This window comes from Colossoma macropomum, unplaced genomic scaffold (genome assembly GCF_904425465.1).
Source record: "Colossoma macropomum unplaced genomic scaffold, Colossoma_macropomum, whole genome shotgun sequence".
Classification (NCBI taxonomy): domain Eukaryota; kingdom Metazoa; phylum Chordata; class Actinopteri; order Characiformes; family Serrasalmidae; genus Colossoma; species Colossoma macropomum.
Window position 1 is genome coordinate 17,991,602 of NW_023494804.1, and position 27,019 is coordinate 18,018,620.

Sequence of the window (27,019 nt, forward strand, 5' to 3'; positions counted from 1 at the left end):
GATATTCACACTTCTGTGTCAATAACTGCTGCAGGTGTTAACAGTTGCTTCAAATAACAACTTTACACTGTGAAGAAGAAATAAAAATTCTGATGAGTGACCAATAGTTAGGAGTGAATGTTTTAATCAACATACAACCGTTTTTGTTTCAGATACATGCATTTCAACAACTCATCTGAAGAGAGCACAGGCTCTAAAAACTCACCTGAAGCTGCCATAGACGATAAGTAGGATGGAGATGAGGAAGGTGGACACCTGGCTGGAGTCAACAAGGGAGTACGCCCTGGAAATGAGGAAAAAAGAAGAAAAACTTCAGAGAGAAGAAAATGGGGACATTTACGCAGTTTGGAGAACGCTTCAATGGGTATGTCTCACACTGACAGGATTTTTCACTCTGGGGAAACCCCCAGATGTGACAGTGGAAAATGTACTGTACTGTATTAATGCCTGTAACAGTCTATTATTTTAACATTAAAAGTGAATAAAGCATTGTGTACATACTTCATACTATTTAGAAATCTGTTCAAAATTAAACTGGTCCTCTCTAATTCTCTCTCCCGATCATTGATGAATAGGTAAAAAAAATGGGAGGAGGAGATAAATGATTCAGAGAAACAGATGGAGTCTGATCCATAATTGTAAAACTAAGTGCACCTACATGGTAGGTGGATCTGTTATGGACAACAAGTGATACATGATACAAGAGAGGTGTCCCAGAAAAGCCAGTGAACGTATTTTTAACTACTCATCCAGGAAATACACCAGAGAAAACAAATAAACCAAACAATGAAAAATAATAAACAAACGATGAAAAAACAAAAATGTTAAAACATTTCTAGGAAAGCAAAGCCATATCACTTACATTAATGTACATATCACAAGCTTTCTTCCTTTTTAGGGATGCACGAATACGGTAACTGTTGACCAATGCCAAAGTCTGATATTTTTCACGTTCATGTCTGCAGATACTGGGACATTTAGAAAATGTAGTAATTGGGACTGCATCTATCTGGATTTGCATCCTTTAATCACTTATGCACACTAAATAGGTTTTGGGGATTTGGAAACCCCGTTGGTGGAAAAGGTTAACTGCATACACCGCCCAAAAGAATGATTTGTAACCTTTCCTGAGTGGATAAATTGAAGATTGTAAGCATGTTGTAAGTGATTTATTTATTGTCATCATATCATCAGTATAATGTTGATTTTTAGATCATTTGAGACCTAAACATTGAGCCGGACCTTCTTTTTGAGCCTGTGTGTGTGACGTTAATACGTAAAGACAAACAACGTGGTCCGAAAAACTTCTGCCAAATCAGACTTCTGACTTTTAAATGATTATTTCAGACTTTACAGGGTGACTTGCAGCAGCACAAGCTCACAATATTTTAGTGTTTTTACTCTCCTGACTCAGTAATGCTACTTTCACTTTTAAGAAAAAAACCTCACAAAATGATCACAAAATTGTTCTTTTCCCCTCCGATAGTTAACAAAACAACTGCATATTCCAATTTGTGAAAAGAATAAAAGAAAAAGACATGAAGTCAAGCAAAGTCATGCAAAGTCAAAGGTACTGCAAAATGTTCAGCCAAGATATAAACCATACAACACCATCACTTTAGACCAGGGGTATCAAACTCAACCACTAAGAGGGATATCTTTAAAAAATCACAACAAATCCGTGGGCCGGCTGTGTTTTTCTTTATATTTTACCTAATATTTTGCCATGACCCCACCTGGTCATTGTTTATTCAAAATATACCAGAACTGCAACAGCAAAACAGGCACTGAATACCTGCACTATACAAAAATAATTTTAAATAAGAATAAATTGTTTTATATAAAACAGTACACTACATTAGCTTACACAGACATCTTTTCTCTTTGTGTCACCGCTGACCATTAGATTGTTGTTGGAGAAAGCGGGGCAGAGCGCACATTATGTGGCAGTGCATGCTGGGGACTGTAGTGCAGCTCAGGGTGATAACAATAGAAAATGCAAGGCTTGTGGTTGTGCCCTGGGCCTGCAGGTCTTAAGTTTGACACATGGGCTTTAAACCAATACAAACAAGATGTGCTGCATTTTTCCGCTCATTACACTAAACTTGGCTATAGAATGTAAAAGAGCTTTAACCCAGATTTCTGCAAAGCTGCCTTGGGACACCTGCTGTAAAAAGTGCTACACAAATAAATCTAAACTGAATACAAACACCACCCCATAAAAAGTTCAACTTCAGCCTGCACCCCTCATTTTCACACGTTGCTGGATATACAGCGTTCACTATTACAACAACCGCTTCTTTGCCCTTCTCAGTGTGGCAAACCACAAAATATTTTTAGCCAGACAAGGCACACTTCATATCACACTGATGTTTCAGAACACCTGCATTAGCAGGCAGGCACTAAACACTTCACAAAAAATAAATAAAATCAAAAAAATAAAAAAGCCTGCAGGAAGTATCAAGGCCCACTGTCCACTCTAACAAAACAGTGCAACAAGCCACAGCCAGCGACTAACAAACATCAAGAGGCAGATTTACTAACCTTTCACATCATCGCAAACCCTGTTCTGATGTTAAAAAGTGTCACGATTCACTAAAAGGTGCAGCAGCTCTTTAGCGCCTGTAATAAGGTAAAAGGGGTAGAGCTGCTCTTTTGTACTTGTCTCCCTCAAGTAAAAAACATTATTACCTTGTAACGGAAGTCAATGTAAAAAGATTTTTAGAAGAACTTTGAACTACTTTTGTTGGTCCCCTCATCTGAGAAAAGCTCATCTTATTTTTGGTGCTAAATGTGGATGCCATTAGCCAGGTTTCCATTCAAATGCTTCGCGAATGTTATGCACATTTATGAAATCCAAGCAGAAAAGAGAGAGAATTAAGTCAGTTTTCATCCACTATAGTTATGCGAGGAAACTTTAGAAGATGTAGGCTACCATGATTAGGGACTGCATTGAAATGAGCAAGATGGAATCGTTTTGTTTATTAGGTAGTATTATCTTTATAGCCATTTGGCATCTCTTTATGGCCGAGTTGTCTGCAGCCGAGTGATGCTATCAGGACAAGCAATAGCCCTACTAATGAGGGCTGAAATCTCTGTGCCATCTGGGAATTCAAATGCACCAAAGAATTCGGGAAGCACATCATGTAGAGTCAGTTTTCAGCCAAACTTTGTATTAGCTATTTCAGAATATCGAAAGTAACCTTCAAAAAGTTATACGTCATGATTGGACTGTCCTTGATACGGCTTGATACGTCATTGTTTTTTGGAAAAACCTTTTTTTTGGCTTTAGCAATTACTTTTCCACCTCATACTAGTGTAAAGACTGGTTGTTGATTTTTAAAATTATTTTAGTCATTTCGAATTCACTTTGTTTTTGCGCATTTTTAAAAATTAAAAAAAACCTCTGGAGGGAAAACCAACTATTGTTTCTGAGAGAGAAAAAAAAAAGATTTTGAAGTACATAGCCATTTTCATATCTCTTTAGCCCTTAAAATTAAAATAAATGCAAATGTGTTGGCTTCTCTGACATCACAAATACACAACTCAAATTGGGCTGTATTTCCATCTTAGTTTCCATATATAGATTTTATGAACGAGTGAACAGTACACTCAAACTAACAACATTTACATAATACACAAAGGTCTTCTCCTTAAAATAAATAAATAAATAAATAAAAACAAAAAATCCAGTCACTCATCAGGAAAGAGTACAATTTTGAGTACTCAATAGATAAATATATAAATAAATAAATTTCAGAAAGGTCCAGTTATTCAAGGCACTATGCAGTGAAAATAATCCGTCATATTTAAACTGACAAGTCATAAATTAAATAACTAGCAGATTTCTATTTTAGGAGTAATGTAAATGTATGACTAATAGAAGATCAACACGCTGGTACTGTCGTCTACATTTCAGGTATGTTGGTTAATCTGTTAATGCAAGTGGATTTTATCACCACATTCATTACAGGCGAATGAGCAAACAGTCTGCATGGAAAGAAAGAACAAAATCAGGTTTGCAGTGTCCACTCATACACACAGTGTCTATCACTTCAAGAAACATGGCGTCTTCATGCTATTGTCTGCCACACCAGGCAGGAGAACAGCAGCTTTAATTAAACCTATAGCTCAGTCTCTCTGTGAATGTATGGTATTATGGGATTAAAAAGAAAAAATATATACACAACCATGCAATTACAGATCTTAAAGGAACCTTACACTACACACATACATACGGTATATATATATATATATATATATATATATATATATATATATATATATATATATAATGTGTGTGTGTATATATATATATATATATATATATATATATATATATATAATGTGTGTGTGTATATATATATATATATATATATATATATATATATATATATATATATATATATATATATATATATACACACACACACACACACGTATGTACTGTGTGTACACACACACACACACACACACACACACACACACACACACACACACACAACACGATTCATACAATTATAAAGCATTATTACTACCACTTTAACACCATTCTGAACTAGTGCATGGCCACCTTCAGACAGACTTTCAGCAAGTCCTGGCCTGCACGCTCACAGTAAAGACCTGACAAACAGAAGACGGTGAAACGACGTTTGCAGAAAGCAAACAGTGTTTATAGATGCTTTAACCTTCAGCTTAGATGAGAGGGGCTGACCTGAATACCTGACCTCCAGCCTGCGTTCAAACACACCGTCTACAGCCCAGGGTGTGGAATGTGTGCAGCGACTGTGAGGGTCATACCCTCCCAACCTCTCCAAAAAACACCCTATCCTCCAGAGAAATGCTACTGCCAAACAACTGCTGCAGACTATTTTCTTCTAAAAATCCTCTGTAGCTTTCTTTTGAAAATAAAAGAAATGTAAACTGTGGCATAAGGTGAGGGTATACTGTAATTACTGTCTTTGTAGGAGCTGGAGCAAAAGAACAGAATTCGACAGTAGGGGTGAATAATTGCACTTTGGTTCTGTGTCTAATAAATACATCATAATATGACTTTTTTCATACCAGTTAGAAGAGAGAAAAGAAGCACTAGTGCCACGTTTAAAAAAAATATTAATCAAAAAACGGTGAATACAAAGACTTTTGTTCAATATTTGGAATACTGTGTTGCACTAAATCCAGTTAAAAGGGACTAACGTTGCTCTCTTTATAATGGAATATGCAGTTGGTCACTGTCCTACAAGTACTGAAGATTTACACTATATGTTAAGTGCATCGGGACACTTGGTGGTCCATGTAAGCAGCATTACAGTCAAAGACTACACACACACACTGCTAGATTTTTCTCTGTCCCACTGTTATCTGTTAAAACGACTACTTAAGTGTTTGAGTACTATTAACTGCACATAAACAATCAAGTTTTTTTTTGTCTCCATATTTCAGATTTAACAATGACTCACACAGCATAATTATGACTGACACCGCATCCAAAACTGTGTCAGTCATAATTATACTGTACTTAAGTGAAATTTTGGGTACTCACAGTAAAAAGTTCTCTCTCAATTAACTGGAAATGAGGATTTGCCAATTTTCTAGATTATAATGCATACTTTACGTATTTCTTTAGTCACAAACTGCCAGAGTTTTACTTCACATTCATACATGTACACTTTTCAATTAAGTCTTTTTAAAGTGAGAAAGCAGTGGCAGTAAATTTATCAGAATCATTAGAGACATGGAAAGGTGTTGCTGGGGATCAAACTCACAGCTCAAAGTCAAAACTATTAACAGGCAGCTAAGCTAGACTTTATCTAGGTTACTGCACTGGCAAACACATATTTTAAGACGTCATCTAACAAGTAATGTTACAGAACAATGTTAAAATCATGAGTTAGCTGGCCAAGTTAGCTTTTCTTAACTTGGCTACCAACAGTTGGCTCGATAAATTAGCCAGAATAAACAAGATTGTGCAGTGTACAGTATTCAAATCTGCGTTTTAAAATATTCTGCTTAGAGATAAATACTAGTGCACTCACACACATGAAATCATTTGCATTGCTGTTGTTGAGTTTAACGAAAAGAGGTACAAGAGAACGAATCCTCCTCAGCACATAACACTGCATGTACGAGCTCTCGCATTAGCTCACGTGATAGACAGCCTCGTCTAATAAGCCTCCTTTAATTCGTTTCTAACTTTTCCTCTGTACTATTAAGCTTTTTAGACTGTGGATGTTACGAGGTGGCCTGAGCTGAAGGTTTGACAGATATAGTGACAGTAACTAAGGGAGGTGGGACTTTTGAGTGTTTGCAAATGGTCAATTGATGGGAGAGTCTGCAGTGCTCTACCCCATTTGCACTTGTGTGTTTGGTTTGAATTTTTCTGTACGACAGGACTTTCGCAAACATTAGAATTATGGATGCATGATGATATGGGAATCATCAGTACTGGTAGATAATCGCTTAAATCAAAAATCAAATGTTCCACATCCTATAGTTACGTTTTAGAAGTTGGTTGCATTCTCTGCTTCTCACCATCCAAGACATTTTAAACACATTCAGTGATGTTGAGGTCTGGACTCTGGGGTGGTCAGTCTATTGTTCAGATTCTTTGACGTGTCTGTCTCCTTTTCTCAGTGAGGCTTCTTAACAGCTACACATCCTTTCAGACCCGTAGTGCTGAGTTGGAAGGATGGACAGAAACACCTGTGGATGTTTTCAGATCTGAAACAGCTTGATTTTCTCCTCTCTCTCAAATATGAAAGTGCTGTTTATTTGATGGGGACAGTTTTGGTGTCCACCAGGTCTTGCAGGTGGTTGTTAGGAGTCCCAGTTTCTCTGTAGCTTTTAATTATTTTTATAACTCTAGTTCTGGAAACTTATTTTTTTCCCCACCACTATTTTCTTTGACTAACTCCGTTTTATGCAGAAGAACTCTCTTATCTGATCCTCTCAGAATTATCACCTGAAAAATCTGGACTGGAAATTACATAAATTAAAGATGGTCTGGCTTTTGCACAGTTTAGAACGTACAAGAAAAATATCGGATAGCGGCATAGGCTCACAACTACCATATTAGCGCATCCCTAATCAGAGTTTTGGTGTTTGTGGCAGAATGTGTGGCAGTTTGTAGTTGGTGCTCTGGCCTTTCGGCTACACCCGCTCATTAATAAATGACTGCTGCCGTCCACTGGGAGTTTCATTCTGAAACTGGACACTGACGTACGTTTCTCGGAAACCAGCATCTGATCTTGCTGCTACGTCTGGTTTAGCCATTGTATTGTTAGCCCGTGTGCTTACAGCTCCCTTTCTAGCTCCCTGAGTTTGGTCACATACGTGAAAACACCAAGGCCTTGTGCAGACTCCGCTGGAACTTCTGTAAACAAGAACGACAAAAGTCAAGTGTGTATGGGCCCATTGTACACACTTTCAATGATGCACTTTAAGAACTGGAGCCTTAGTAGCCATTCCAATGGTAATTTGAGTTTGTGGGCAATTCCAGGACACTGGACTTACAGTTCTGCTTTTAAGCTAATAACCCAAAACTACAATAGGCGGTTATTGTCAAGAGGCTGGACTGGGGTTGGCTAGGCGGACATTTGGCTTCTCAATCATAAAATTTTGGACACAAGCTAAAAGAGGCTTAGTAATGCACTTGAAACTTGAGATATGAACTTCAGGCTCTCCTATTTCAATGTACAAAAAGGAACGAAGGACAAAGACCACCGGGAAAGACTATTGCTTAAAATGTCAAAAACTCTTCTCATTTTAAGGGTGCAGTCCCAAGCTGGGGATTTGAATGTCCAATTCCAATATGTAGAGTCATTTATGAAAAGGTCAACCGCAGCCTAAACTGCATTCAAATAGATTGTTGCCAACCTAGTCAATCTGAACGCTATGCACAAACTTCTGTATAAATAATGAGCTTGCAGAAATCTGCAAGAACAAACTAAAGAAAACTGAAAACAGAGAGCTCTGTAGACACCTGACTGTTGTAAGTTAAAAACTTATTGTCAGAAAATATATTCCAATGTGTACAATGCAATGATAATACAATATGTATGCAGATACAAGTTGATTAGCTGATCCTCTCCGTCATCTGGACCGTGTAAACAAAAAACAGGTTAACGTCTGCTGCACAGATATCATCGACAAGCGAAAAGAAATCAAGAGAGAACAAGATTGCACATGTTTAGCCTGCTGTAAGTGTTTCGGCACAAATTTGGACAATCTTAAAAGCCAAAAGATAAAACAATGTCTTTCAAGTCACAAGACACCACTGCAGCTTCAGCATCGTTCCATCATTCCGTGTCTAAATCGCTCCCGAATGCAGCGAGCACATGTAGCTCAGCTGATGCTTTTTCCTAGCCCATAAGCAGCCTAAAGCATGCTGGATAGAATTAAATCTGGAGTGTGGGAAGGAACAGAAAAGAAAATAATCCAATGCTTTGCCAAAAATGCAGGTATAAGACTTACAAAAATGTTGAGGCACATCTACCTGACTCTTATCAACAATGTGGACTTCACCGAAATAAAATGTTTAAAGCCAGTGGTACACTACAAGACTTTTATCCCAATTTCAGCCCTGATTCTCAGGCAGGCAGAGTCTGTGCTGGTTGGCTCTAGTCAGGCAGTTTGATTTTTTTTTCGACTCTGCTCAGGATGTAATCCAGTAGTGTATACTGACAAATGACCGGATCTGTATGGATCCCTCCAACTGCAAATGAAAAGTGAGAGCACAAAAGTAAACACAGCAAGTAAATAAAGAAAAATGCTGAACAGACACTCACATGCTTAGCAAAGCTATTTAATAAACTGTGTCCACACAGACCTGAAAACATCAGATCTGAGTCACATTAGGGCAAAAAATCTGATTTGTTCCACTATAGCCTGTTAATGTGAATGTAGCCTTAGTGATTTGTAACCCTACAGGGATAAATGTTATATTTTCCTGCAATGCTTATTCAGGTAGACATAAGGAATTTAGCGACACTGATGCCGATTTCAACACTGCTTACTGATGCAAATACTTATCAGTATTATTGATACTACGCTTCAAATTCTGGTGCAAAAAAAACAAAAAAAAAACAAAAAAACAAACAAAAAAAAAATGTACGACATGAAAAGATGGGAAAAGATTAAAAAAAGATTCAAAATGAAAAGATGTGAATATGCTGTGGTCATCTCCCTACAGTTGAAAATATTAACAACCATAAGCAACACAAAATCAGTTATGCCTGCTCATCAGGACAGCTCACACTGAGGTGCCTAGCAGTTAGAGATTTATACTATGCTAGCTACCAAATTTTAATTCAGTACAGAGTCAGCTTAATATTATTAAGCTTTGATAAGCTGATTTAGGCTATCAAAACTTCCTAATTACTCTTTTAATGCTGGTAACATTTTTTGATAACGACATTTATGATATCAAACATACCAAACTACCTTACCTGTAGTTTTAAAACGAGGCTGAAATCAACTTCCTATTCTCCAGCCTCTTTACCACCTTAAATGGTGCTGCAGTTATTATCATAAAGCTTGAGGCGCCAGAATAAAACTGCTGCGCCATTTAAGATGGAACAAGAAAATTCGAACAAGAAGCTGGCAATTAAGAAACTTTTACTTCTGTTTGTAGCTTTAATTCGTAACATTTCTTTATATTTCAAAATATTGTACCTGGAGTTTTATGCAGAGAACTACCTATAAATATGTGCTTCGGTAGGACATTTTGACAAGGCAGCACAATTAGTCAGAACACCATAAGGCTGCACTGAAGACGTAGGTGCAGCAGCCGCTTTGCTAAAGCAAACACGAACTGCGTCAGGTTTACAGAATGCTGTATTTGTAAGCATTTCAAGTGGTTACTGGTGTTTCCTCCTTTACACGCAGCTACCGCTTTACACATATTGCATTTAGCTGCATTATTATTAAAGGTAGTAAAGTGTGCCCACACTTGAGTGTCTTACTCCAACACTTTCACCACACGAAGCAGAGTGCCCCTCCTGCTGATCCAAAGGAGGATCAACCATTTGAAAATACAAGCTATGTAAAATGAAGTAACATTACATAAATACCAACAGCAGCACCATTTGTCTAGAAGCTTTTGGTATCAACCAGTCAGGAACTGGTAACAATTTAGTACTGGTTTTTGATCCCTATCCGCAGTAGATACAGTCCCTATTTATATATTTTCTAACTGTATCTGAAGATGTGTAAATAAAAAAAAAATCTCAGGAATAAGCACTGGCCCACAATACCCATATCAGTGCATATCTACAAATGACCCCATTCATAAGTCACCAAAGAGACTACTGGTAGCAAAAATATATTACCACGATAGCTGAAGACATTCAAGATACACGGTAAGAATCTGTTAGTTTGAAGTAGCACTATTCTATCAAAAAATGAAATTCTATCAAAAATGCACTGCTCTCAATCCAATTCAACTAATTACGCTGTCTTTGCAGGGTTGGAAATTAACTAAATTTACTCAACCTACTAGCCATTGGTGGTGGGGAAATTAAAACAGCACATACAAATAATGTAACTGTCACATAAAGATTTGTGAGGCCACAATGCAGACTGAATCGTGAGTCTACTTGTTTCACTTGGACACTTTAAAGAGGAAACACACGGGGTTACCAAGGCAACTTTGAGCACAGAATGCTAACTAGCGACCAATGGTTAAAAAGAATCACCTCAGGTCAAGTAGCCTTGGCCAATGGTTCGCAAAGCCCCCGGGGTACGTCGAAAGACACTGGCGGTGCGTTCATTTCATTTAATCAGCTGGCCATAAAGTTACTCAGGCATTTCCCTGAGAGTCACAAACAGCTTCCAGCACAGGGCAAACTCGAGCTTGAACAGTTTAGTATTTTACTCTTTTACTATAACAGGGTATATTAGAGAAGAACGTATTTCACTCGGGACCCTTATGAGCACTGTGCGTTTAGAAGAAACTAATAGTAGAGTTAATTCAGTTTATAGTGCGCTGCTATGTGCGTGAATAAAGAGGGCATCCTTTAATAACTGTTGCCAAGGGATGTATGATGTTTGTTAGTCATGTATCTGAGTTAGTTTCACTTTCACAGACGCTGCTGTGATCAGACCTAGCTGTTAGCATTTTCATTACATGCTTATAACTGCTTCATGTGTGCGGCTGTTAAATGCTGAGTGGATGATGTTACTGTTATATATGCTATCTGTGGCTCATTTAAGAGAACTAATAGTGTCATTGCTGGGGCTAAAAACCTAGAATTTGGAAGCCATAAAGGACCTCCAATCATCCAAATGCTTTTACAGGTAAGGACGATGGTACAGGGAAAATCGGAATTTGGAGAGGAAGAGGAAAGCTCAGAAAAATCTGATTCTGATGAGCGGGAGAGACAATAAACTGGGATTGGGGATGAGGAATGATTTTGGTTTTGTTTAATCTCCTCAACTCATCAAATCTCTGCTGTTGGAACAAAACCATTTTGGTCCTTTTTTTAGTTTTTAAACATCATTTGAGAATGCCTGTTGCTTTTTACGTTGCACGTCAATTTCACGATGAATGAAAGTGTGCTTCCTTTAAATTACATTAAAAGTATGTTTTTCCTTCTTCTGTAAATGAATCATTTTGGAGATACGAGGTTTTGTTCCAACAGCAGCAAAATGCAATTTGCATGTGTATGGTTCGTGTGCGTGTATAAGAGACTGCGAGAGCGAGAGTGAGTCAGTATTTTCCTTAAGAGTATAAATATATACCTTATGAAATAAAATAGCCTATTTACCTAAACAACCATGCTTGAATCTGGTTGATCTTGCATTTTTATTATTATTTTTCACATGCAGTTACACACTGCTGGTTAAAACAATAAAGTGGCTGGTTTAAAAAAAAAAAAACAAAACAGAGTGGCTGATAGATTTTGCGAACCATGTCTCTTGGTAATAAAACGTGCAGCTGGTCAGTATTGAAGATGCCTATGATACATTCAGAAAAGCACATTATGACATCTTAACATCCTGTCTTTTTGCCTCCGATTTCAATAACAGGGTATGTTATACAGCCTGAGTTGAACAGTCTTGAATTAAGACACTGTCCTTTGTTGAATTCTATCATAAATTAAAGAACACTAGTGTTTTCAGAGGAGCCAGCATTTTAACAGTCGCTTACAGTTCTATTAAAAGGTAAAGTACAGATATAGGCACACATGTGTAGGTCTACATAACGGATGCTATTTATTCCACTGCTTAGCTCTGGATGCTGTGGCAGCTTCAACATGTCACAATGCTGTAAGCAGCTGTCGTGGCAAGAGAATCTCAGTCATGTTTGTGTCCTTGACGTGCCCAATGAAGTTCCTCATCCACAAAGCTGCAGCACTCCCACTTCTATAGATTAGAAAGACATACCCTGAATATGTTTTACAGCCACTTTATTTGAACAGTTTAAAAAGGAATGGCAAAATGAAATTAACAGTATTCAGCTGGTGTAAACAATTTGGGGAATATATCCAATTATGACTTTTCTTACCAATATTGCAATTTTAATCCAATTATTTTCTACAAATTGAGCTCCAGGCCTTTGCTTTCGATAAGAAGACCAGCACATTTACTTTTTCCAAACTTTTTTCCAAAATTAAGCAGCATGCCTGACTGACGTTTCACAAGCTCTGCATTGTTAGATTAAATTGTCCCAACTGAAACTTAAGACAACGTTGAATAAACTAAATAAAACTGAATTTGCTGCAAATTGAACTCTTTCAAATTGCAATTTTGACAAAAAACAAACTGATAAATGAAAACAAATCCTTCATCTTAGTTTCTGGAGACTGACTGTACAAAGACAAATGACCTCATTTAAGGCACAATGCAATTTGTTACACGATTCTGGTATTGGTGTGACGCAATGATACTGATTTTTATTTTTAGCGGTATTAACAGACAACAAAAAGAACAGCTCAACACACATACTAGTTAAATAAGTTTCCTTTCTGGACATTTGCTTTTTCTCAGGTTAATATTTAAAAATACTGAGCCCATTTTGGCGTTCTTTAAAACTGCACAGAACAACCGATAGCAGTTATAAGACAAATAAGACAATGGCTGTGTTTACATGCAAAGATTTCTGCCAATCTGACTGAATACATTCAGATTATAGATCAAGACTGAGGTGTTTATATCTTACTCTACTCAACAGTCTGATGGAAAATCTCAGTTTTAATGCACACTACAAGTAATCTGATCCAAAATTATGTGCATGCATAGAGAACCACACAGTGCAGACTTTACCATGACAATGAGCATCACGTGAGTCCAGTCAGAGTGAGACAAGCAGCTGTGAGTGGTGTTTGTGTATTTAATTACTTTAAAATTATGTCAGACTCAGGAAAACGTACTTCACATGTACTTATTAAAGAAGGGCGAGAGGAAGACGTCATGTTCTGAAACATCAGCTGGACGCCCGTCCCACCGCCATCTTTTAAAGCTCATAGCATAAACTTCGTCTCCTCTGCAGACCAGTTTCTGCTTCCACCATAGTGAAAGTTCATAACGTTCAACATGACGCAAACGCACATGCACAGAATGTACCTAAACTTTCCGATTGGGAATTAGATCAGATACAGGCGTTTACATGGCTATCATTCTTCCATTTAACAGATTATTTACAGGATTATGCACTTCGTTCAATCGGATACAAATTGTATTCCAAATGGCCTCAATTGGACTAGCCTATTCCGATTGAGGTGTGTACACGGATGTATTCTATTCCGATTGAGCTATTAGTCGGATTCTTAACAGATGTTTTAGTACAGAGCAGTGGGTCTCAGGAAGCATGAGTTCATTAACCTTATTAATGCAAAATTATATACTATTTGCTACCACAATACTGTGATTGTAAGTTGGAAAATACTGTGATGTTGAATTTTATCAACAGATGAATGTTACTGCAGTGCACATCATAGTATCTTTTCCAGAAATTAGGTCTGGTCAGTTTACAGTACTGTGTAATGTTGTCTTTGGTGTAAAACAGAACAAAATAACCCCAAAGTCCAATGAAACATGAGCTTGTGGTACTGTGATATGTTTGTGAAATTTTGTGATGTTGAATTTTAATACTGGTCAGCACTGCTTTGCACAATGCCAAACTGACCTTACACTGCTCTTTCCAAGTGACTCAGCTGAAAAATGTGTCAGTGAAAATAACTGCTGGGTCACATGACTACGCTACAAGTTGTTGACAAAACCAAGAGTGCATCAAAGTCATCTCTGGGTTGTGTTCATACTCATAAGCTGCTATGGCTATTTTCTCTGGTTACTAAAATCAAAGCACCAGTTTTGCCATGAGTGAACCCAAATCAGTGACAACTTGCTTTTACTCTGCTTGAAACACTATTATGAATGTGCTAAAATATTTTACATCATACAAAACAGGGCCCGACTGTCGATAATTTTAAGTGCCCCAAAAAAACTATTTACATTATTAGGTGATTTTATTTTTTAGTTACATTTTAGATTTTATCAAGGGCAGAGAGACATAAAACATGCACTGGCCAAATGGGACTTAGAAATATGCTTACTGTAAATTTACTATTACAAGAATATTTACATTTTTTTGGATAATTATACTAGTCAACCAAAGGAATAACATGAAGGGATTCTTGTTTTCACATTGTAGTCAGCTAAAATAAAGATTTTTTTTATCATTCGATCCTGCCGACCCACCTTTATTTTCATCAGGCTTTAAATAATTTGTCCTCCAGGTTTGTTACTGAGATCAATGAAGCTACAACAGTGATCACGTTGAAAGCTGCGGCTGTGCTTTTGCATGCTGTTCATTCATTTGCACTGTACATTCATTAGCAGTGGCCCTCCCGCAAAATATGGCAGTAAATCCATATTTTTGTTCGTATGTTTTTCATATGTTCATATGTTTTTATTTGTGGATAATTGTAAATTAGGGAAAATTCACCTAGTATGGTTGTGTTTAATGCCTCTAAAAGGAGCTCCCTCACAGAATGAAATTGCTATGAACACACTGGTACACCGGTTCTATGAGACACAGTGATGTGACACAGATGTGTTATCTGTGTGTCAGTGTGAACAGCAAAAAACACACTGAATCTGACATTTTCAATTCTGATCTGAGAAGCTTTCATATGTGGTACTGAAATCTGTTATGAATCTGATCTGCGGCAACCTGACTCAGTCTGAACAGCCAGATCGGAATTCATACGACTTTTACGTCAATCCAACTTGACATTCGTCATCATTTCGTATTGCTGAGACTTCATAAACATTTAAGCTGACGTTTCTGTACTAAAAACGAGAAGGCACTCATCTCAACCGCTCCGTGTTCGAAGAGATTTTGAAAGAAAAGGCCGAACGCAGCCGTAGGAGAGCGAGGCTGCAGTGTCAAAGAACAGTTAAAAGTCTAAAAGTTTAAAGAATTTGAGGACACGTACCAAAGAAGTAACTGTGGCCAAATAATGTGCACTTTTTACGGCGAGCTTGAACACATTCTGGGTGATTAGCCCAGCTGTCAGTGAGTAAAGCTTCACCATGGCTCCTGTGACGCTGGCAAGAATGAAACTGAAAGCTCAAGGAGTGACTGGCGTTTGTTCATAGTCATGATTGTTTACCTCTGGCTGAGCAACGTGAAGCATTGTTATTTTGTGTATGTGGGTCGGTTTAGGAGCTGATCTGTTCAGACTTATGTCGTACATAAGTCTCATTTATAAGATATTGTGAACAGCCAAACAAAAACATCTGGATTTGGGCCACTTTTACCTGCTATGTAAATGCAGCTGTTGTTTTACAATAGTTTTAAGAAGTTTTTTGACCTAAAAATATTTCAGAGCAAAATGTTAAGTATCAAAGTCTTCAAAATATTTTGCAAAGTTTAAATAAGAGTTAAATTACACTTAACTTACAACTGTACAATTTTTGCTAATTTTCATATAAATTTATTACTCATTTATTCATCTTTGCTTTCATTTTTTCTATTTGCTGATATATTTTCTGCTTCTGGAATGGTTCTCTTGCTTCTGACATTCAGCAGATTTTCATGGAAGGCGGATCTTAGGAAAGGCATTCACCTGCACTCCATTGGTCAACTGATTTGGAGTGAGAGGTCTTCTGAACACAGCCACTCAGCATGAACCGCCCCAAGATAGCAGAACACGTCGTACTGAGTGCTGCCTTCGGTGCAGCGTCATACTGGCAAATCTAACATTATGAGCGACGTTTGTCAAATTTAATTTATTAACGTAACACGTTTATGTTCCTGTCAAACGATATAACTTATTTCAAATATTAAAAAACAAGTTAAGTTGAGGACATAAAGCTGTATCAACTTTCGGGTTTGCAGATGCTAGCGCTAACAATCCTAGCATCGTCCCCCAGGGCTAATTGGGCTAGCCACACTGTTAATAGAAGTAATCTGCTTAATGCGAAGCCAGAGATATAGAGCTCTAGCATTCTGTAAACTGATGTGTTAAATTACAAAGCCAGTTTTAGGGACTGACAGAGTATTCTGTGGGTAGAAACAAAAAAAACGGACATACAGCCTCCATAAACCCTAGTACATAAAGGCCAACCATGAAATCTCGACTCAGGACCCTGAGCATGTGCTGCATTAATAAATATGACAAACACTCCTCATAATGTTGAACATGCCAGTGCAATCCTCTCTGGAATTACTACACTGACTACTAAGTGCTCCGCCACGTTTAAGGCAGATCACAGCTCTCAAAGTGGGCGTGGCTACATGGTCAGAAGACCTGTCACTTCAAATCAGTTGCCCAATAGGAGTGCAGATGAACCCCCTTTTTCTAAGACCCGCACCTGGTTAAAAAGTGCCAAAAATCAGCAGCAAAAGAGTGATTCCAGAAGCAAAAAATATCAGCAAAACCAGCTAACAAAAAAAAACTGAAGCGAAACTGGCAACACATTAAGTAACACATTTATACTAGAACGAGTAAAAATGAGTAGCAATCTTTTTTTTTTAATTAAGTTTTATTTAACTTGTTTGTATTTGCTGGAGACTTTGACATTTAACAACTTGCTTGTGGATTTTATTTTATTCAAAACTTTCTGCACAACTTAACTCCGTAAATCCCTTTCATTTTTTTAAATTTTTATCTCCGAAAATGTGTAGGTTCACTGGTTGTTTTGGATAATAAATAAAATGGCTGTGTTTGTGTTGTAGACACGGCGACCCCTGGTTCCTATCACCATCACTGTAAAGACCGTTGCTAAGCTTAACCATTTTATATCAAAACACTATGAATGACTGTTTACATCATTAAATAATAAAAAAAAATGTAATTCTCCTTTAAGATAAACAATGAAAGCACCTTCTAAACACTCTTTGCATATGGATTATGCTGCTTTCATATATTGGACTGTTTCAAAATTATTTCTTACCCAACTTCTCTGCAATTCTGAACTCCGACCACTTTAGGCCGACCGCTTGGAAAAATTGGGAAAAGCACTGTGCATACTCTTTGGCTCTTTACGCCTATTAAAGTAGTTTCATGAAGGATTTGATCACGGTTCTTGGGTTTCAACCATTTGCACAATGACCCTGAAACACCTCTAATGCAGAAAAGATTTATAGTCTGGAGCTATCCTGGTTGTCTGTCAGGTCACTCATTCATAGATCTGAGTGCCATCTATGCACAACATTCTGAACTGGCTTCTATTGAAAACGATAAAGGCCTCACAGGAAAATGCTTTTGTAGGCAGGAAGCAGCTCGCAATATCAGGGTCAACCAGTAAACGGATACACAAAGAATATAAACACACAAGCTGTATAATGCCATGGTTTCATCACAGGTTACTTGCAACGGAATCCACCAACTTGGTTCTAAAGTGCAGAGATGGCATATTTACACATTCGAAGCATCATCTGCTTAGCCTAGCATTTGGCCTAATTTCCTGCGGTATCTACATTAAGGATAACACCATTCTTGGAGACCAAGGGAATACAGATCGGTAGCCGAAGAGCAACACCAGACAACTTAATAATAAAGGTCTCTTCAGCCATTCGCTCCACCACTGGATAATCACAAAAGCAAATGTTTGGCACTTTATTTTTTTACATAAGCAGCCAAACTAGAACGTGAAAAGGATCAGGGCATTTAAAGTCTAGGGGTGCCATCTGTGGAAAATACAGATTTAACCTAAAGCCTCTTTTAACACTTATCACTGAGGACATTCTGATAACTTCTAAACCATCATAAGAGAAACAGAAGAACGTAGGCGTGTCTGTAAGATTTGGCATAACGAAATCATTAAGATGTAAACGGTCATTCAAAGTGATTTTGTGTGAAATGCTCTGTTCTAGAGAAACTTACAGAGCCAGAATTGTTCACAGTGGTAGTGATAGGAACCAGACGTCCACCTCTAAAAGCTCCCTCACAGAAAATTATTACATGAAATGGTTAAGCATACACTGCCTGATGTCAAACACTGTTTTACAATAGTTTTGAGAAGGTTTTGCCTGCATTTTAAATCCATTCACAATAGAGGAACATGGAGGCTGTTGTAGGGAAAAACAGTACTTTTTTCAGGTTTACCACTATTTTACCATCATCGACATCACACATAAAAACTCAGGAGACTCGTGTAGGTTCACTGATGGTTTTGGATAGTAAATAAAATGTCTATATTTGTGTTGTAGACATTGTGACCCCTGGTTCCTATCACCACCACTGTAAAGAAATCTGAGCCTTTAAGTTTACAATCAACAATTTCACACCAAACCACTCTGAATGACTTATGTTTATATCTAAACCACTGAATCAAGCAGAAGTTTTGGAAGAAAAAAATCACCGAAAATCACTGTAAACAGCAGGGATCCTTAGATGCATTGAGATTTTCTTAAAAGATTTTCAGCTTTGGTAAATATAAGCTATGTGCCCTTGGTACCTGCATTTTCTCTGTAAAGATGTCTAAGGTAACTGCTTGATTTAATACAAATGTATATGGAGAAACCAGCATACCATGCCATCTATTCAAATCACTTCTTGAAGAATACTTCATAGGTCAAAATGTCCAAAATTCAATAGAGTATCATAATATTTTTAAAAATGAAAGCACACTAAAATTTAAAACAACCTATTTTGCCATATTTCAAAGAAAGCACTGTCAGTGATAAACACTAGGCATCAGAGTGAACTCTATTCACTGTTATATTGTTTACAGCTCAGTGACAGAATTTTATAAGAAACTACTGCCTGATTTTGAGAACATGGAATAAGTTAGGACTGGAATAGTCTAGGACTAATCTGTAAAATCAAGAAACGCTGGCCCAGTTCCCACTGCAAACAGTGATGTTATTTACTCTGTGGCCAAAAACTCACTGGGTTTGTTTTCCTGACACACATTAAGGTCGGCTTTATGTTACACCTGTTAATGGCGTTTCAACCCCCATCGAAAGCTCACGCACAGACAAGGATGAGCCCACGTTCAAACTGAGCCTGGCAAACCGGACGGTTAACACCAACACAAAGACAAAGGCATCTCTGAGTAAATGGGGGAAGACACTGGAGTCTATATGCTGTAATTGATAAGAGGGGGAGATAAAAAAAAGACACACCATTCCTGGTTTCTAACAATGAGGCATGATGGCACACCTTGAAGTGGTGTTTAAAACTCGAGGTCGAGAACTTGCATATGGAATGGTGAGCACAGAACTGATTCTGATTATAGACATATCTAGTATATATACATTAGTTATTGGGATAAATTGTCAAATTACAATACAATATGCTTTTCTCAACATATTGTGGAAATCACCACTACTTAGAACACTGACCAACTGCATGATTACAAATAGAGAAAATTAGTCCTTGTTAACTGGATTTAGTGCAATACAGTATGCCTAATAGCGAATAAAAATCACTGTATTCAGCTTTATGTAGTTTTTTTTTTTAAATATAACACTACTGGCTCTTTTATCTCTCTCTTCCAACTGATAGGATGCCTGAAAAAATAAATATTGTGATATATTGCGTGAAACTTTCCTGAAGTATCGCAATATCAGATTTTTACCATATCAGCCACCTCTATATAAATCCCATTCTCTCATAATGATATAACCTGACAAAGGCCAACTGAAAAGACACAGGCTGTGAAACTCAACTTTTTACAGCCGTGTTTGTCAGAGCAGCAAAAGAATGTAAAAATCAAGTCTTCCAGAGACATCCTCAATAAAGCCATCAATTATACTGGTTGCAATGCAAATAAAAACTGATCAATGAACCATTTATCTGTCTGGCACGCTGACACTTCAGTCAACAATCAATAATCTTGGCACAAACCACTAACGCACTAGCAATGCTAAATTACGTCAGAGTGACAATTTGCCAAATGTGTGGCTAATGAAGTTACAGAAATGGCCGAGTTAACATGTTCTCAGGCTCCCTGGGAAGTTCAAATCCTTCTTAGGGGAAAGAAGAAACACATTCTTGGGTTAAATGGTTATCATTACTGAAGAGACCCAGAGGGCTTCAACATTTAGTTTTTAGAGGACTGCCAGCTGTCTTAAATGGGAATTCAGATGTCAATGGAAAAACAAGCTGTACTAGTACTGGACTAATACAGTAATCACTGTATTAGGCCGCATGGCTGGGCAATACGACAATATTTATCGTTATTATGATTATCGGCATCATCAGTATTTACAAACACTTCCCAACTGCATGCTTGATCACAGAGTCTAATAAGTCCTGTTTGGTTGGATTTAGTGCAGTGCAGTATACGAAATGCTAAATGCAAATTTAGTTTTTTAATACAAATACAAACTGTATTTAGTTTTGAGAGTATTTTAAATGTGGCAGTACTTTTGTTCCAACTTAGATGTCAGAAAAAATGCATAATGTGACATACGCTGTATCGTGGAGTATCGTGATTACATTTTTTGCCATATCACCCACCTCTATCATGCCTTTAAATGATATCTGAAGCTTGCTTTAAGAAATGCAAACAAACCCATCCTTCGAGAGTGCTGCTGCTCTATACTAAAAGATTTCTAATGTGACATTGCTTGTTTTGTTCAGTTTTCCCTCTTAAACTTACACCAAAGGGAAAGCATCATTAGGACAGAAAACATATTTGCAATAAGTTATTTCAGTTTTGATGTATTTTGACCCGTTTTCTCAAAAGCACCCACCAAATGACATATTGCCAAGTTTTGCTATCGATTACGACCGCCAAAACTAACAATCAACATAACTGACACAAATGGAGACGACAGAGAACGTATTTTAGTTTTTGAACATTTTAAAATTGTTTCAAAAGCACCCAGCAAATGACTTAAGTTTTCACCCTCCATTACTTCCGCTAAAACTAATAATCAATATCGTTGTGACACAAATGCCGGTATATGTACGATTTATCGACCCAGCACTAGACTGCCTTTCACCAAAACTCGTGATGAAACCTCCTCGAAATGCACCTTCTAACGTTAAAAATATAAACAACCGAGAAATGAATGTCCTGCAGTGGCCCGTAAAGAAGTGAGGATTAGCCTGCGCTGGTCCATCTGGTTTATAATGAGCTAAACCCTCAATTATTGCCCTCAACAGTGGGTTAAAAGCAACTGGCGCTAGCTGGTTACGCAGCTCCAAATACCAACTACGGTTTTAACAAGGCAACAACCCACACGTTGCCCATCAAAACAGATGGCAAACATAAGAAGTAAATGCTGTTAGAAGCAGCCTAAGCGGTAGACGGGGTCGCTCGGGCTGCAAACGAAAGGCGTCCGTTAAGTTAGCTCAAGTGCTAATGTTGCTAAGACAGGCTCCATTAAAAAGAATGGGTCTCGATAGCTTGCTAAGCTAACGTTAAAGCTGAAAGTAATGGAATTCTCCTTTATTGGTTACCTACAAACGAAGCTTCCTACTCGATTTGTCCGTTCCACCTTAAATGGTGAGGCAGTTTCATTCTGGCGCTTCATTCCTCATGCGCCAGAATGTAACTGAGGCACCATTTAAGGTGGAACGGAAAAATGCAAACAAGAAGCCCCGATTTGAGTCTCCTTACCTACAAGCTAGCTAGCTAGTTAAGCTTAGCTAATCGAGAATCCACAAACACGGCGTCGAGTGTGGCAACAGCAACGACACAATGACACTTTACAACACTATTTCCCTTTCAAACATTTCCTACAAATCTCCGCTCACTGCGCTAAAAAGCCGTTTTAATGTTTTGGCCGAGCTGGATGTTAGCTTAGCCTAGCTTAGCCAGCATCCGAGTGCCAAAACAACGCCTCGATCCTTTAACGGGGACCTCGGTCGTTGTTTAGCGTAACTTAGATGTGTGAAAACAGTCGCGGATGTCCTATTTATGATCATGACAGCACTCGGGAGTGTAAGCGGAGAGAAAACAGGGGCATTTTCTTTCAGTGTAAACGATAACAACAGCGCAACAACGAAGCTAAACGGTGCTAATGCCGCACTCACCAGGAGTAGCTCTGCTCCGCCATGTCGCCGAGGACAAACAGTCAATGGGTTTCCCTGAAGCGAAAAACGGCGAAAAATAGTATTTCCTCCACAGTTTCAGCCTTCTCCCTCTTCAATAAACCCCGTCTGATAGCGACATGGCGAAGGTTTTTCGCTGTTTGCTTTCCCTCCGTGGCTGATCAGCTAGCAGACACTAGCTGGATAGCTTTGCAATAGAAAATGACAATGATGGCTTTCGCTAAGCTGGCCAAGACAAAGCACTCCGAAGGGAGAAAAAATATGTATATTTTGGTCAGTTCCGCGACTGCCTGCCGTCTTCACTCCCTTCTAAAACAGGCCTCCGTGTCGTCGGCCCTTACACCAGCTGTAAATCCATTTTTTGGGGGCTGTTGTTTTCGGTCTACATGCAGTCGGAGCCGCGGTCTGTTCACTTGGCTGGAGCCTAATGGGAGCCGCGCAGATAGCTTTGTTTTCTATGGCGAGAGCCTCATGAACGCGCAGCGCCTCCTCGGGAACGCGCCTCGCCGCCTCGGGAACGCGCACCTCGTACTGCTACCAATTAAACACAAATGCTAATTTCCCTATAACGATCATATTAAAGGTCTCATTATGTAATAAAAAGGAGAGTTGTTTGTGATTTATACAGCATTTGTATTAAATATCATGTAAACTACTTGGTAAGAACTATGGTTCGTAAAGATAATGGTTTTACATAAGACTGCAAACACTCAAAGAACCATTTGCATGCTTAAATGGTCCTTTGCATGGTGAAATGGAGAATGTGTTGTATATGACTCTATAAAGCACTAAAAAGGGTTCTTGATTGTTGATTGTTACAAGTGTGACATCATAACAGTAGCAGACCCCTTTTTGGTGCTATATTGAACCCTTTTCAAAAGCTTCTATATAGGATCATATACACATATGCACATAAACACATTCTCCATCAGACTAAAGAACTCCTTCACAATGCAAAGAACCGTTTAAGCCATTTAAACTTTGTGTGTTCATGGTTCTGTATAGAATCATTGTCTTTACTAAAAACCCTTGAAGAGTGTATAATCTGCTGCTGTAGAGCATTCACTTCGTCTCGTGTGGCTGTAGGTGTACAAGAAGTAGAGGAAGAGGGTGGAATCAGGTTTGGTGTCATGGGGTCTTTTAGTGGGGCGATGCCACCAACCAATCATCCTGACCCACTTAACACTACTGCTTTTATAGTGGCAAGTGTCAAAAACACTGCACTACTTGCCACACTCAGTCATAAACCTGCACTGATTACCCTAATAGGGTTCGCATCAATGCCAGAGTGGGTAATCACGAGATTATCAGTATCATATTGGGCCGGTTACTGTGGGTTGATGGATAAACTCATGCATATAAGCACAAGAATGCCTAAAACTGTCAACTGTATATCTGTAGGAATTTAGGGGTTAAACCAGTGGCCCCCACCTCAACTGGTAGAGCCAAGAGATTTAGAAGATTTGGTCTGCTGATTGTAACTGAGTCTCATACAGTAGACAGAGACTAGATGAAGCCTACATTAGCTTCTTATTCTCACCTTAAATTAGGTAGCACTGACATTCAGGTGCCTGTAGGGGCAATAGTGTGTAACTGCTGCACTATTTAGAGAGGAACAGAACTTTGAAGAAGCTAACAGCAGCCTTGAGAGATTTGCGTGTCTAATTCAGCCCTGTGTAAATCTGGTGTTGACACAACAGGCAGTTCATTACTTTTTTTGCATTACCAATGTGGCAGTTTTCAAAAGTGAAGTGAAGAACTGCAAAAAAAAACAAACAAACAAAAAAAACAAGGTAGCATGAGAAGATAATATTGAAAAAGCTACTAAAGGAGGATGAGGGCATATCTGAGCAGGTGTGCAGTGAGAAATGCTAAACTCAACTTACTTAAGCTGCATTTCCACTGCATGATACGGCTCAACTCTACTTGACTCTAATCACTTTTGGCACCAGCTACTTTGTTTTCCAATGCAGATATAGCAACCCTCAATGTAGCAGGTCATCATAGCGACAGTGCATGAAAATGCTGTGACGTGAAGGAGACAAATTGTGTTCAGAAGTGGCTGATGGCAGCAAGACAAAAGACTGCTTAAAACAGGAGAGTTTGAGAAAAACTACATCAGAGTTCAGACAATGAGACAATTGTAGCTGCTCAAATGCGATGCAAGAGGGTACGCTAACTTGGTAGCTAATGTTGACATATGTGTTTAACGATTCTCTCCAACCAATCAGTAGTCTGCAGTGTTTTTACATCATCTAGTATCATACCAAAAGGTGATACCAAAAATAGTGCCTGTTACCAGGTACCAAATAATGGAAAACCAGAAAAGACAAGTATAGTTGAGTTGAGTCAAGCTGCTACCATTCAGCGGAAAAGTAGTTTTAGCTAGCATTAGCTTGTAGCATGTTGACTGTCTTAATTGTCATTTAAGATAAACGGTTTTGCCAATTTTCATTTTATCACTAGCTAGCCACCTAAAATAAGAGGAAGAAGTAAAGATTTCTGTTGTGATTTGTAATGAGCTTCATTACTCCCATCTCTTGAATGAACCTCTAATCTGTTTCTGAAATTCTCCGATTGAATTCTCATATCTACCTATACATGTTAGTGTACCGCACTATCAGTCAGGGGCACCTTAACCTGCTTAGGGGCCTTGGGGCTAGAGGTGGTCATAGTTTCTATGGGTCTAGTTACACACAGCATCCAAAAACTCAAACCTTGGTTTTTAATGAAGGACACACACTGCCGCCACCTGTGCATGACTTCCAATTATCTCTACTATTACTGCACAAACCTAAACGAAGTTAGCTTCTTATCCATCAGGTTCTTATTTTACTTATCCATTCCATCTTAAGTGGTGCAGCAGTTACAATCTGGCACTCGCAACTGCTGCACCATTTAAGGAAATTAAACCCAGGATCAAAGTTGGTCAAGGTGAACTCACCTTGAGATTAACTTGAGTTCATATGTGCTGTTGCTGCGCTCTGTCCAATCTGTTACGCAGTGCTTCTCCACCGGTGTGCAGTAGAGTTTAATCGGTAAAGCCATCAACTTCACCAAAACAACCATGGTCTACAACAAACTGTCATTTGATCCAGTGGCATAGGCAGAAAAAACGTTGGAAAATTGGGTTGGCCAAGTTGGTAGACAGTTTCCAAAGAAGATGACATGACTGAGATAAAATCAGACACATGAGATGTGCAAAGATGAGGAAAAGCAACACAGCAAACATAAACCCTAAATCTAATTATCACAGCTAAAGCATACTGCCATGGCAGGCATGGAATATGTTTATGGCCCATTCTTGTCCTACCTTTGTTGCATTGACGTAACATTAGATGTTTGCGTTGACATGTTCACAAAGCTGGTTTCAGCCTTTTAATAAAAGTGCAAATGATGATGACGACATAGAAATTGACACTGTCTACGGGACAGAATCTCACTTTTACACACAGTCAATTACATTTTTTAAACACAATTTGTGCTTTCAATTCAAACACTCGTACACTGATAATGAACTAAATTTGAGGCGATGGCAGATAACAACAGTTGCCCTGCAGTGATTAGAGGGAGTTTGACAGAGAGCGTAATAATTTGATTGGCCATGATACAGTGAGCGCACTCACAGAAAACAAATTTAGATCCTGTAGATCCTCTAGACTTCTCTGTCGGTCACTGATTCATCTGAATCTTTTCTCTGTGTGATCCCAGTGCCATTGTTTAATCTTCATCGGAAGTCCTGTTTGTCCTAATGTTCTTAGGGAGTTTTTACTTTTGAGTTTTGGTTCCTGATTCTTTTCTATGTTCTTAGGGAACATAGAAAAGATTCTATTCTCTTTATTTTGAGTCTTGGATTCTCTTTGAGGTTCTTCCTCAGGCTTCGAAGGAGTTTCTCCATTTCAGTCTTGGTACCTCTAAGTGAGGGGTGTCCAATCTTAGCTGCAAGTTCCAGGTTTAGTGACATGTTTCATCAAAACAGTGTGCAACAGGCTTTGATTGAAATTCGATTTGTTTTCTGTACGTGTTGTCACTGTATTATAGCCAATCAAATTACACACTCTCCGCCAAAATCGACTTTCTTTTCTCAGCCGCACTGCACAGCGACTGTTGCTATCCCTCAAGCTTCCAGTTTGTTATCAGCATGCCAGAGTTTGAAATTGAAGATCCAGTTGTGTTACAAGATGAAACTGTGGCCGTTTTAAAGTGAGATTTCATCCTACAAAGTATGTAGTTTCCTACTCATTTACTGCCAAAAATCGTTTCCTGAGGATTTACAGTTTTCTTTAATTACAAAGGCTGAAATGGGCTCTGCAAAAATGTGAAAGCAAACATGTTAAGTTAATTCAGTGCATCACAGGTGAGACATGAATGGACAAGAGCATTTTTCATGTCCGTCGTGGCAGAATGTTTTTGCCTATGATGCTTAGGTTTAGGCTTTTAAGTTTGCAGTGTTGTTTTCCCATCTTTGTACACCTCAGCTGTCAGTTTTTAACTTAACTAGTTATGTTGTCTGGACAAATGCGTTTGTGTTAGGTGGACGCATGCTTCATAGTGAAGGTTGA

At 38.4% G+C, this 27,019-nt stretch overlaps 1 protein-coding gene across 1 annotated transcript in view; it reads right to left on the bottom strand.

Annotated features, from left to right (window-relative positions):
- Positions 1 to 22,917, bottom strand: part of sppl3 (signal peptide peptidase 3) — a 39,701-nt gene extending 16,784 nt beyond the window's left edge. The window contains exons 1-2 of the mRNA XM_036594625.1: positions 22,440 to 22,917; positions 206 to 283 (exon numbers count right to left, since the gene is read on the bottom strand). Of these exons, the coding sequence (XP_036450518.1) occupies positions 206 to 283; positions 22,440 to 22,462 (101 nt within the window). The 5' untranslated portion in view covers positions 22,463 to 22,917. The remainder of the gene's footprint in view (positions 1 to 205; positions 284 to 22,439) is intronic.
- Positions 22,918 to 27,019: the final 4,102 nt, after the last annotated feature.